A 14,128-nucleotide genomic window follows, 5' to 3' on the forward strand; every position below is an offset into this window, starting at 1 on the left:
GCGGAAGTGGTGTCACGTGAAAAAGTAAGTAGTAAAAAGATGTTTTGGAAAGTTTGTTGACGTCAAATTGATCGAACTTGAGGATGATTAATTGTAACCTGAAATATTTTAAGATATTTATTAGTCATTAAAATGTTTTTGGGGGATTTTCGGATACGTCACAAGTTGTAAGGTTTTTTTGACCAAATTTTTCCATTGACCTACTTTTGTTTTTAGAACATTTAAAAATTCATGATGGAAAAATTAAAATTTTATAATTTTTTTTGTAAAATTTTTAATATTTTTACTCACTAAAATTAAATTATTTTCGATAAATTCGAGTTTTCGCGATTTTTTCTCAAATTTCAGAAAAATATTGGAATAAAATTTTTGAAAAAATTAGTAAATTATTAAAAAAAAAAATGAGAAAATTAGGCTTTTCTGCAAAAATTATGAAATAAGTAAAATAAAAAGATTTTAAGTTATTTCAGATTTTTTTTTTTTAATTTTAAAATTATTTTTTTTTAATTTTTAATAAAATTTTGTGATTTTGAGTCTTCAACTGACTTGAATTCGATACAAATAAATTTGTCACCTTAAATTTAAAAACTTTTCACTCATTAAGGCTCATTAGAAATTAATCTTGAATTAACTTTAAAAAAATAAATTAATTTGACTTAAGCTAAAGTTTCAAAAATTAATCAAATATCATATTTTAATTTTTTTTTATTTTTTAAATATTTGACTTTATAAAATTATTTATTTAATAATAAAGAAGTCAAGTCACTTATTTTTTTCAAATTTTTCTAAAAGAAAATTAAATAGGTAAATTAGATTTGACTTTAAAATTTTTGCAGCTTAGCCTGATATCACGAATAATTTCTTAAAAAATATTTTTTTAAACATTTTTCGATGTTTATAGAAATTTTACAAATATTTAATGGAACATATCAATCAGATAATAAAATCAGAACCTCATTTAAAAGGTTTCAAGGGAAAATCCAAAACTAGTAACTCGTCAATGACATAACAAACATCACCTAAATTCGTTCAAGATAATTCGTTATCTTTAATTTTATAAAATCGAAAAATTTTAAAACAAATTGAAACTCATTGAAATCCACACGATAAGGTTCAAAAAACTCGAGAGTCTCATAAAACACTGATAAACTTACCCACAACTGCTGATAACCGTCCAACAATCATAAAATTGGTTATCTCTGAAACGCACACACAACATTCACTCGTGAACTCGCCATTCACCGCAATTCCAGATCAATGTTAGTTGGATTAAGCGACGACGACGACGATCTTCAGTCGACCACCATCTAAACAAACATTCGCTTGCATCTCGGTTGCATTGGCAAAGCAAAAAAAAATTAACATACTCTTTCATCGCAGAAGGAGGAGAAATTTGAAGTGTAACAATTATTAATAAATTATTCGCATTAAAAAGAAACTTATAACGTAACACAATTATCAGTGTCCGGTTAACTTTTTTGACCAACATCCGAAGTGTGAACTCGACATGATCACAAATAAATGAAAAAAAAATAAAAATAAGGAACAAAGACCCTCCTACAAGAAATACGTGACTGGAATCTTGATGATAAGTATGATATTCAACATAAAAAAAAATATAAAAAAAATATAATTAAACATTGGAAATAAAAAAGAGTCTTTGAAATGTGTGCTGTTTGATGTCTACAGCCACAAATACGCGTAGTGAACATAAAAAAATTGAACGAGGTACGCGCGCGATCTTCAACATGTTTGCTTGTGTGTGCGACGGAGACAAGTTGTGTACGGGACTACACACACGGAATAATAACTGAAAAAGATTGACGTCAATAGCCGATTTCAAAATTATTGTTTTACATCTCTCGGCGTGGAGTACGACAACGCACAGCTTCAGTATGCTGCTCAACTTGATACGTGCAAGCAGTGCTATTTTTTTGCTCGTCAGACCTACTAAGGAGGAATATTGAGCCAAAACACAAAAATTCGCAGTATGTTACTAGAACGCCGTAACATTTAAAGTATTATTGTCACACATAAAAATAAAAAAAAAAATAATAACAAAAAAAAAAAATGAACAAGACAATAAAAACAATAAATGCAGAAATTATCGTCTCTTGACACCAAGTCTCACATTAAATTAAATTAAATTAAAGTGTTAGTCACCAGAGACGCTTTTTAAAAAAAAGTTATTAGCACCAAACAAAAATAGAATTAAAATAAATAAAAAAAAATTAAGAGACTGATAATTATTAAAATAAATAAATAAAAATGCCAGCAATTTGCAAGCCAATCGCATGGACAAACGAAAAGCTCCGACCGTGCCTGGATAGATTGGAACGGTCCGAAAGCAGTAGTGCGATACGAAAATGTATTTTAAATCTGTTATTTGAGGTAAGTGTCTGCATATTATTTTGTGTTCTCGATTATTCATCGGCGTCAATCGACATTTAACAGTCACGTTTGATGTTTCCGATTTATAAACACACACTCGAAAAAGGCGGAAATTTTTGTTTAAATTAAAATTTTAAAATAAATCAAAATCTGGAAAATTGAGCGTGTCTCGATGACTTACAAGTCCCGGATTTACTGAGAAATCTTATCAAATTTTTGGGGTAGTTAGATTTCTTCTTGAGTTATCTAAATTGCGGGAAATTAGCATTAAGCATTTGAGACGAAGACAAATATTTGCGTCACATCTTTGTGTGAATTAAATCCCACGCAACACTTAAACGGGACAACAGACGCTTTTTATGCATTTTTTTTTCTACGGTGAATGTCGTCGGTGATAATTCTAGGTTTGTTCTGTGAAAAAATAAAATTTAATTTTATTGGTAAATGTTATGAATTATTGCTACTGTATTTATGAAAGACATTATTATGCAATTAGAATGGCGTTAAAAAATAATTTATTTAATTAGTTTTTGATGGAATATTGCGGTTGGAATGTGAAAGATGAACTTTGCGGTGAGAGTCCTAAGAAATAATTAAATACCTATTTCTTTTGAATTTAGGGAAATAAAAATTATTGGACAAAATTGGATAATCCCTAGCAACCGGATTAAAGTTTTAATTATGCAAAAATAAAATTATTGCACTTCGAATATTTAAAAAATCTAAAATTATGTTTTTAATAATTTAAAAAATTGTAATTTTTTGTGAAAAAATATTTTTTTATGTTATATTATAAATTTTTAATTATTGACAAAAATTAAGTAGTAGGTGTTAATTTATAAAAAAAAAAATATTTTTTACTTTTATTTTTTTTAATAATTTAAAAAACCTTCAAACCTGTGAGAATTAAAAATTAAAACCTTTGCAGTGCCGTCCATTTTTTTGAAATCTTTTTAAATAAAATAATTTTTGCATTTTTTAAAAATTCATAATTTATTTATAAAATTTCAGTAATTCAGTAAAATTTAAAAAAAAATTAATAAAATTAAATAAATAAAACAAAAAAATAAATAAATTAATAGAAAAAAATTTTAATAAAATTTAATTAAAATAATTCTAGAAAAAAAAAATATTTTCACTAATTTTAATTTATTTAGAATCATACATAAATATTTTTGATAGAAATTTAAAAAAAATTATCATTTAAAAAAAAATAATTAATTAATTAAATTAATTAATAAAAAATTAGCGAATATCGTTTAAATTTTTAAAATTTTAAATTTAATTAAAATTTAATTTAATTTAATTTAAATTTAAATTTTTTAAATTATATTAAAATTGCAATGGATCAAATATGTTGAAAATTTTTTATTAACTTTTATAAATTCGTTTGACAATTTTTCAAAAATTGTCGAAAAATAAAAAAAATTAATTAATGAAAAAAAATATAAATTTTGTAAAAAAAATCAATAAGAATGATTCAAATATCTTATTAATTTTTTTGCCATTTAAAATCAAAAAATAACATTCTCTTCGTACACTAAAACAAAAAAATAGCGTGAAAAATTAGCTATTGAATAATAAACTCTAACATTAATGTTAACTTTAATTTATTTATTGACAATAATTTTTAAAATGAGCAAACAAAAATATGCGCAATAAAAATTAAAGACACTCGTAAAAAATTATTATTCTAAAATATAATTAGAAAATTTCTCAAAGACTTGCGTCATTTGTTTTTTTTTTATTCTTCTAATCAAATCAAAAAATAAATTATCTGCGTAATTTTCGACTTTGCTCTATTAATCGTTAATCACGAAAAATCACTTTAAATTTATTACAAAATATCTTTCCACTCTATTTTTTTATTTTTTCAAGTGTTGAGCCGAGCACATCCCATGCGAATTTCTTCCTCATGTTCACACTTCGCTGCGCACTCGAAATGTTTGTGCACTTCAAATCAGACTAAGATTTTTTTTGTTTTGTTTCAAAAACACACTACACATTTGTTTGTTGTTGTTGTGAATATATAAAATGTTAATCTTATCATCTTTGAGATAAGTTATTCCTCATAAAGTGATATTCGTCTCGGACGACATTTCAGCAGATAATATCTTTTGATTGGAGTCAGACGTGTTTTTAGAGAGTTGTGTCGCAATTAACCTCTAAAAAAGTTCCGATCGACAGCAAATAACAAAAATATTCGATAATTTCGAACACATTTAGTAGGTAATGAGGTTATCGTAGAGAAAGAAAATAAAAACAATGCGTACTTTTCGAAGGCGAAAATATCGAAACAATTAAACGCAATTCGTTGTATTGACACAAAAATGACTAATTTCTGAATAAATAATTATTGAAATTAATATTTCCATTGAAAGATGTGACTTTTACGCAGAAATTAATTAATTTTTCTCTTCTTTGTATTTGCAGTTTCTGGATTTGAATCAACAGCAGGAGGAAGAACAAGAGCTCTTAAAGAATCCGCCGAGTAATATGTCACTGCCTTCATTCCTAGCAATTGTAAGTTTCGCCATCGTGTCTTTGTTATCTCGCTCGAGTATTTATCTTTCATTTCTTGCGCAAACAGAATGCTCTCGGATTAAGTATACCAGCAACGCCTCGTCTTCTGCACAACAAATATCTCTCGTGTCCCGAACACCTTCAAATTTCCGGGCACCAAGACACGGTAATTTTCCAGAATAGTCGAGTGCACAAGAAAATCAAGGATTTGAGTGATCCCGAGTTGGTGGCGTACCAAAAACTAACGGAAGACAGTTCCGCATACAAAGTTGCTCCGAGATTTTATGGCATCAAGACGTGCGACGACGGCATCTTCATCGAGCTGGAAAATCTGCTGAGCGGGTTTAACGACCCGTATATGATGGATATCAAAATGGGGTAAGAATTTTTGCATTTTTTTTTTAAATTAAGGCTGTTCCAAATTCAAAATCAAATTTTTGTTCAAAAAAATTTTTTTTTATTTCTGAAATGAGAGCTTAAATTTTTCAAAATTAAAAAATTAATCAAAAAATTTAATGAAAATTTATTAAAGTCACAAACGGAAGTTTTTTATTAAATTTAATAATTAAAAAAATATTAAAAATTAAATAATTAATTAAAAATTTTATGAAATATTTATTTTCGTTAAAATTAGCTTTTATGTTGAAAAATTTTAAAAATAATTTTTTTTTGAATAAAAAAAAAATTAAAAAATAATCAAACAAAATAATTTTTAAATTATTTATGATTTTTAATTTTTTTTTTTTTTTTTTGAATAAAATTAACTTTAAATTTGTTTTTAATTTCAAATAAATTTGGAGCGTATTAATTTTTTTTTAAATATTTCAACATTTTCTCATAAATTTACCTTATTTTTTCAGTTGTCGCACCTTCGTCGAATCCGAAGTCTCCAATACGGGTTTACGCAAAGACTTGTACGAGAAAATGAAGAGTATCGAGCCCAGCACCCTCAATACCGAAGATCACGCTTTGCAGGCTGTCACAAAGTTGCGCTACATGCAATTCCGCGAAAAAATGTCCTCGTCACATGAACGCGGCTTCCGAATCGACGCCGTCAAACTGCGTGGCTTATCACCAGTGCGCGATCTCAAAACAATTCGCAGCAAGGAGGAAATCGAACAACTTATCAGCATTTTTATGAGCATGCGACCGGCGGCGATCAAAGAAATCTACAGAAGACTGAAGTCCATGCGGAGCGTCATGGAGCAAAGCGAGTTCTTTAAAAAGTTCGAGATTATTGGCAGTAGTATTTTTATCGTGTACGACGAGAAGAAGGCTGGCGTCTGGTTAATTGATTACGCAAAAGCGAATCAATTGCCCGAAGGCGTGACAATTAGTCATCGTAAGCCGTGGCAGCCGGGAAATCACGAAGAGGGACTCTTGTATGGCATGGATCAGCTCATCGGAGTCTTCAAAATCCTCAACGAGAGAATAGAAAAGAGTAAAAAGCGCCGCTTTTCCTACAGCAAAACAAAAAATGAAGAAGCTACCGAGAAAACTATTTGATTATCGCTAGTTTTTAAGTATTTTACGTAGTTTGTAGATGAAAAATTGTTGATTTTTTTTTGTGAATGAATGTTACAGGTCGTTTAGAAAACGATAGCCATTTAAGTAGAAAATGTCGTCATTTCCTTTTAGTGTTAGCTTTTTAAGTCAATTTTAATTATTATTAATTTATAAATCGGTCTTTCTTGAGAGAAAAAAACTCGAATGTCAAAAAAAATGATCCACTAGTCCTATGAATCCAGCTCGCAGAAGAGCGTAAAATATTTACACAAGTACGATAGTTAGCTATTAATTACACAAATATACTGAAAAATAATAAAAAAGTAATGTTAAAATATTTGAAAACAATTTTTTTATTGATTTATTTCATTTCAACGCAAATTGTTGTAATTAAAAGTGCTCGAAGATGACACCAAGTGGCACAAGTTTTTTTAAGGTAACAAAAATTCTGTATTTTTTTCGCCACCTGCTCGGCAATGTTTTCATTCGAAATATTTGGTTGCTGACGATTTTTGTTGGTTTTGTGGACAGTTTTGTGACGAGTCATTAACGGAATGCGTAAACAAAAGATTTCGAAATCGAGCACCATCTGTGAGTACTTTTTAGCAGTTTTGTTGTTGTTCTACTGTATAACTTGTGTGAAGTTGTTAGTTATTTTATAACAGTTTTTCACCTGGAGCTTTAGTGTTTTTGTTAGTTAAAAGAATATTGTTTAGTCTTAAATAAAAATTATTTAAATAAATAATTTATTTATTTTTTTATTTATTTCAAATAATAAATTTATTATCTAATTTAATTTAATTATTTAATTATATTCATTAAAAATATAAAAAAAATAAATAAAATAAAAAATCTTCTACTTCTACAAGCTTCGTTTTCAACAAAAATAACAAAAAACAAGTAATTTTTTAAATTAAATAATTGACTTCGAAGCTTCAAACAATTTTTGATTTTATTTGTTCTTTTTAAATTGTTTCTTAGTTATTTATATTTAACTTTGAAAGAAATAAAAAAAAAACAATGTGTAAATATATGATTTTTGCTGTTTGATAACTGCAAAAATATCTTTAAAAATTTAAAGTTTTTTCCTTTTCTTAGCTCTGAGGTTTTAACTTTTTAAATTCAGTTTTTTCAGTTTTTTAAATATTGTTTTTTTTTAAATTGCTTTTAGCTATTTTTTTAAAAAATTTCCCAAAATTATTACTTTTCAAATATTTTAATGTACATTTTTTTACTGTTTTTTCACCATTTTTAATATTTTTTTTTAATTTTTTTTTTAAATATTTGATTATTTCTAAATTTTTCAATTTAAAATTTCGAAAAAAGTAGGTAGGGTATTTGTTGGCTTCCACCGCGGTCTCCAAAGAGTCCTATTGTGGATTAATATTATCGAAAAAAGTAAGAAAATTAAAAAAATGCGAGAAAAAATAATAAAATAATTTTTCTTTATATTATATATCATATTATATATATTTTGACTATTTTTGCAAAGCGATAGTAACATAATACCTTTAACCTTCAAAAAAAATAGTAATTGGGAGAATTTTATTTTTTCAAGTGAAAAAGATACAAGTTTTCTTAATATTTTTTTTAAAATAAATAAAAGAAATGTTTTTAACCGATTTTTGCTTTATAAATTTATGAAAATTCATATTTCATATATTTAAGTTATATTTATTTTCATTATTATTTTGTCTTTTTTATTATTTACATTCAATATTTATTTTCATATATTCATTCATATTTAAGGTAATTAATTCTTTATATTTTATTAATTCAATAATTATACAAAATTTTAATATGAAATCACCTAAAACTACCAAGTTTTTTTACTTTTTCCTAGTTTTTATACCAAAAAATTTTGAATTATTAGAATAATATTTTTTAAATGAAAAACATAAAATTTTTTAACAGGCTTTAAAAAGCAATGCAAACTTGCATAAAATCATTAATTTGGATTAAAATCTCTCTCTTGCATTTTACATTTTATTAAAACCTTGATTTGAGCAATTATCATCGCCAGTAATTACATTCCATCGCACCAATTTCAAGTAATGCACACATTTTTTTCTCTTGATTTTACGCATTACCTTACGATTAACCAACAATTAAGAAAGAAAAGAGAAAAAAAAAGTTGAACTGGAGTAATTTTTTTTTTCGTTAAACATTCATCATCATATTCAACAACCAGCACAATTTAATTCTAATTTTAATCAATTTGAGTTACAAACGAAAAAAAAAGCACGGAGAAACTTATGCCTGCGCACAATGAGACCACCTGTTTAACTTTATAAATAGTGCGCCGTTTTAATGTGCGTTATTTTTCAAGTTTCTCGCCAAGTTTTATCATAATAATGATTTTGATTTGCTCTGTGAGTTTTTTATTTATTTTTATAATTTTATACGATTTGTGTGTAAAATAATAGTTTTTTACGCATTAACCGACAATTTTTATTTATATCATTTCTTAAATCGTTTTTTTGCCTCCTTTTCTACGACTCTTTGCTAGATAAATGTGTTCAACTCGTGTAATTTCTTACACTTTTTTTTCGTGTTGTTTTGATGTTTATTAGGATGGACATCTTGTCAAGTCGCACATTTAATGCGAGTTTTTTGGAAATGGGCACTGTACTGGCTCAGGATCAGATATTTCGTTGAAAGATGAGCTACGGTGGTTGCTTGAGTGTTGAAAAACAACTAAAATTATTATAATCGTTGTATAAAGTGGAATAAATAATAATAAGCTTCATGCTCAACACCATGTCAAATTATTGTCTTATGGTTTCGCGTTTGAAGAATTACGATTTTTTTGTTTATAAGTCCTGGTTAATGTTAATTTTTTACGCGCACAAGAAAAGAAAACTCATTAAACATTTTTTTTGTGGAAAAAAACATAAAATTCACTCATTAACAAACAAAAGTTCAATTTCATCTGATATGATATCATTTGATGATTTTTAACATCTAATTACTAAACATTTATTAGCATATAAAAGAGTTTGAAAAAAATTTAATGAATAAAACTCTCGGAAAATAAAGTTATGATTTGATGCGTAAACAACATGCGCGCACATTAATTACCATTTATGTTAATGAGAATTTAATGTAGGAGCGGAGAGTTTGTGTTCGTGTAAAAATGATAATAATTAAAACAGGAATATTTTGAATTTTTATAAAAAATAAAAATGAGGAAAGGGACCTAAGTTCAGGAACAGAAAGCAGGTGTCAAGAAACTCTGGGAACTAAATAAATTTTGAGAGTTTAACGAAGTGAAACTAAATATAGACAACATTCCTGCAATGAGAAATTCAGAGGATTTTTGTAAAATGTTTTTGTTTCGAAAAAATGAAGTTTCACGAAAAGGGAAATCAATTAAATGGAAGTCTTATTAAATTTATGACATGGTTCGATAGGTGTAGAGATAATATCTGTGACATGAAAGTCAAGAAAAATTATAAATTTATTTCTAAGTAGCATGTTTTGACGAAAAAACAAAGTTTAATGAAGACAGTTGAGAGATTCTAAAAATTAAATATATTTTTAATGTTAATTTATTTATTTTTATCAAAAAAATATTTTATTTAGTAAAGACTGTTAATGAAATATTATATCTTAGATCATTCAGATACAAAATTTTTTTTTTCACTTCTAAAAAAATGTTGTAAATTTAAAATTTTTGTTTTTAACTTTTTTAGATTAGTTGATGCAAATAAAAAAAAATAAATTTTTCAATTCGTATTTCTATATTCTTAAAAAGAGTTAATTTAATCTTAGGCCGTTACAAATTTTTTTCGATGTTTTTGTCCCAAACGATTTTTTTCAAAATAAAAAAAAAAAAAAATAGTATTGAAATACTTTTTCATACAAAATGACAAAATTTTAACAAATTTGGGCCCTTAATAAATATTTTAGCAGCTTTAAAAAGATTTAAATGAAGGGCTAATGTGATAAATCGCACAAATGCATTTTTTGCAAGCTGAGAAAAATCAATAATTTTAAGTTTAAATCAAAAATAAAAGTGAACTCCAATATCGTAGGGAGTTTTCGTTCTTCCATGATTTGTTAAGCTTTGTGACTTCTAAGTTTTGCTGTGTTTTATTTTTTTCTTCCTGTGAACCTTATAGCCAATACAAAGGAAAATAATGCATATGTGCGATTTATCACATTAGCTCTTCAAATTGAGATTTGATGATTTAAAATTGATCTCAGAGTATTTCAAGTTAAAAATTTAAACAAAAAAATTTCATAAAAATAACTGTCAAAAAATTTTGCAAAATATTTTTAGGGAAAAAAATTCACGTTAAATTTCGTTTTTCAATAAAAATTCTTAAAAATATTTTGAAAATTCTTTGAAAAAATATGGAAAATGGTCAATTTTGATGACATTTGCAACTTTTTTTTTATTTTGCTCCATTGGATTTTCGGTTTTTGCTTACATTTTGGATACTGAGTAATGGAATTTCTCAAAAAATTAGATAGAAAAACAAAAATTAAAATAATTTAAAAATTATTAGAAAATTAAAATTATTTTTTAATTGAAATAAATTTAATATTTTAAACTTTTGAAAGTTTTAAAATTTGATTCGAGTAATCTTTAGAACTGTAAAAATACCGAAAATGACTAAAAAAAATTTCATATTTCCATATTTTTCTAAATCAAAATTTTTTGACAATTATTTATTCAAAAACTAAAAAAAATCAAAAAATTAAATTTTAAAACTATTTTTTTTGAAATTTTTGGATTTTAAATTTAGTACGATTTATAGAAAAATCTTTGATCTATGTATTTTGTCATATTTTATTTTTTATGAGCCAAAATTGATTGAAATAGAAGTCCAAAGCAGAAAATTAATAAATGAATAGCATAAACTTTAAAAATAATACAATTGATTGAACTTTGTTAATTTTCATTCATCTATAAAATAAAAAATTACAGCGAGACAAATTTGTAGAAAATATGAGAAATTTTTTTATTGTTTCAATTCTATCAATTTCTTAAAAACTATAGAAACTCCGTTCCGTTAGTTTCTTATAAAAAAAACACATTTTTTCTTTCACACGTTTAACATGCATTAACCTGCTCTTCCTTCCTGTTGCACTTCGTGTAAATATTTACACCTGTAAAGGATCAAAAAGCTCTTCATGTACGATCGATTCATTTCAAAAAAGTTTTTTCTCCTTTTCTTTAACTTGCAACAAACACATGTCGTTCATTCACACATGCAAGTCACATATTCATTCGTCATGTGTGTGACTTTCTTACCTGGGGAAACGAATTTGCTGCGATCGTGCAACGAGAAAGAGACAAATCGATATTTTGCGGTTCTTTTCCGATCAATTTGTGATCCACATATGTCAGGAAGTGTGAATATCGTTATTAATTAACTTTTTTCCTTCGTTCTCGTCGTACATCGGGGAGAGTCTCTTGAGAAGAAGTGAACGTAGAAAGAGATGAACGCGGTACCGGCAAGTCAGGCGAAATATTTTTCGTATAAAATAATCAAGCGTGTACCCCTATTTGTTCATTACCAAGTCGAATGTATCGAGAGCCAGAGTTAATGGCCTTCTTTTTTTCTGCTCTTCTTATTCAGTACAAATTTTTTTTTCGCCGTACCGCAGTGAATAAAATATAATTGTATATAATGTACAGGTGAAGTCGAGTCATTAAAGTGTAGAGAATAATCGAACCGTGAAGCAAAGTTTGTGTATGATAAACAATTTTTTTGTTGAGCGGCACATACACGCGCGCGCTCGTTATACGATAGTTACAAGTTGTAGTGAGCAGCTTAGAGATCAGCATGAAGTATAAACAATAATTGTAATTCAACAAGTTACTTCAGTTGTGTTTAGAAGATTGTGCTGTTTAGACGTTTTATTTTTATTTTTTTGTCTTTTCATCATAAATATTTAAATTTCTATTGTTCAATATTTTTTTTTTATTTAAAAAAAATTTTTTTTTCGAAAGTGGTCTAAACAAGACAAAATTTTTGTGATAAAAAATTCAAGTAAGTATAAAAAAAATTAAAAAAAAGTTTCCCGCATGGAAATTAACTGTGATAAAAACTGCGACATGTGTGGACGAAACCCCTATTTATTTAAGTTCTAACTAGCCTCATAGCTTGCTCGCTAAAATAATGACTCAGATCAGATTAGGAACTTTTTTATTGTTTCAAGTGGCGTTCAATATCGTTTTACAATGAAAAAAAATTGTAGTTTTTATTGCTTTTGATAAAAAATGGCAATTAATGGAACGGTTAGTCGAGGTTAAAGGCACAGGGCAGGTGAAAATTTTTATTGTGAGACCACACAAAAGGGAAATGTGATCATTTTTTAATTATTTTTTTTAGTTTTTGGCAATTGATATTTTTGAGTTTGAAATTTAAAAAAAATTATATTTTTGAAATATAAAAATACGCTTTAATAAAAAATTTCAGTTTTAATGTCAGTTCAAAAGTTCATAAAATTAATTATTTGTGGGATTTTTTCATTTAAAAAAATAAATTGATAAATAAAAAAATTAAAAAAAAAATTAATTTGAATAAATTTTATTAATTTTAAAAAATTTAAATTAAAAAATTTGATAATTTTTCTATTAAAAGATTTTTATTAAAATTTTAAAAATTAAGTAAATATATTTTATTTAAATAAATATTTTTAATACAAAAATATTAAAAAATATTAATAATAAATAAATAATTAATTAATTTTAAAATATTTAATTTTATTTTTTAAAAATTTTAATTTATTTATTATTTATTCAAATTGAAGGGCTGAAAGGATAAATCGCACATACGCACTTTTTGGCAAAATTGAGTTAAGAATGAGAAAATATGCTGAAAGACGAGTACTTTCAGATACATTAAGAAAATTTCAAATTTTTTTCGAAAATGTGTGTTTTATTGCAATATGCCAGATCGCACATATGCAAAGTGAAAGGATAAATCGCACATAGCCATACAAATGGGTAAAAAGTAAAATTTTCAAATTTCTCCAAATTAATTTTTTTTCAACTTTTTTGTGTTCTTTATACTTTTTTAAGGCATAAAAAGTCATTTTGAACCAAACATTTCAAGAAAACATTGAAATTAGAAGACCTTAAAAATCTCATTTTTTGCTTCATATGTGCGATTTATCCTTTTTTTCGATAAAAATTGCCCAAAACGCCTCCTTATTGTTGAGGTAGGAAATTTTTAAGCATGAAAATCGTTTTTATTGACCACTAATTAGTGTATATCAGCTCAAACATGAAGAAATTATTTGAAAATCATTAAAAAAACAGATAAAAACTTTATTTAAAAAGTGCGTATGTGCGATTTATCCTTTCAGCCCTTCAATTAGTTTAATTTATTTTGAAATAACTTAAATATTATTTTTTTTAAATATTTTTAAATTTTTTTATATGATTTGAATATCATCCATCATCATTAATTAAAGCTTTAATGAACTCTTTAACACCTCAAGAGTCAATAAACATTAATTTTCGTATTTTAAAACGAGTTTAAGTCAATAAAATTGATATTTTTGTCATTTTTTCTGCCTTTAAAAAAATTGAACAAAAATTTTATCACTAAAACTCACAATTCCCGCCATGGTTTGCTGGACAGCTGAACCATCATCACCAATCACCCTTAAAAACCGACAACGACGACCCTTATACACGCACCTCAGCTGTTATTGAGCGTCTGTTGTTGGTCTCCGATGCATTTTC

The 14,128-nt window shown here is 26.1% G+C and overlaps 1 protein-coding gene across 2 annotated transcripts; it reads left to right on the top strand.

Annotated features, from left to right (window-relative positions):
* The first annotated feature begins 1,875 nt into the window (after nt 1-1,875).
* On the top strand, nt 1,876-6,759 carry LOC134829865 (inositol-trisphosphate 3-kinase homolog). Of its 2 annotated transcripts, none has more exons than XM_063843152.1 (4): nt 1,876-2,391; nt 4,825-4,914; nt 4,982-5,292; nt 5,775-6,759. In XM_063843152.1, the coding sequence occupies exons 1-4, from the start codon at nt 2,269-2,271 to the stop codon at nt 6,418-6,420; spliced, it is 1,170 nt and encodes a 389-aa protein (XP_063699222.1). In that variant the 5' UTR covers nt 1,876-2,268; the 3' UTR covers nt 6,421-6,759. The 2 variants fall into 2 exon arrangements, with proteins under 2 accessions (XP_063699222.1, XP_063699223.1); XM_063843153.1 differs by lacking the exon at nt 1,876-2,391 and adding an exon at nt 4,421-4,620.
* Nucleotides 6,760-14,128: the final 7,369 nt, after the last annotated feature.

This window comes from Culicoides brevitarsis, chromosome 2 (genome assembly GCF_036172545.1).
Source record: "Culicoides brevitarsis isolate CSIRO-B50_1 chromosome 2, AGI_CSIRO_Cbre_v1, whole genome shotgun sequence".
Lineage (NCBI taxonomy): Eukaryota > Metazoa > Arthropoda > Insecta > Diptera > Ceratopogonidae > Culicoides > Culicoides brevitarsis.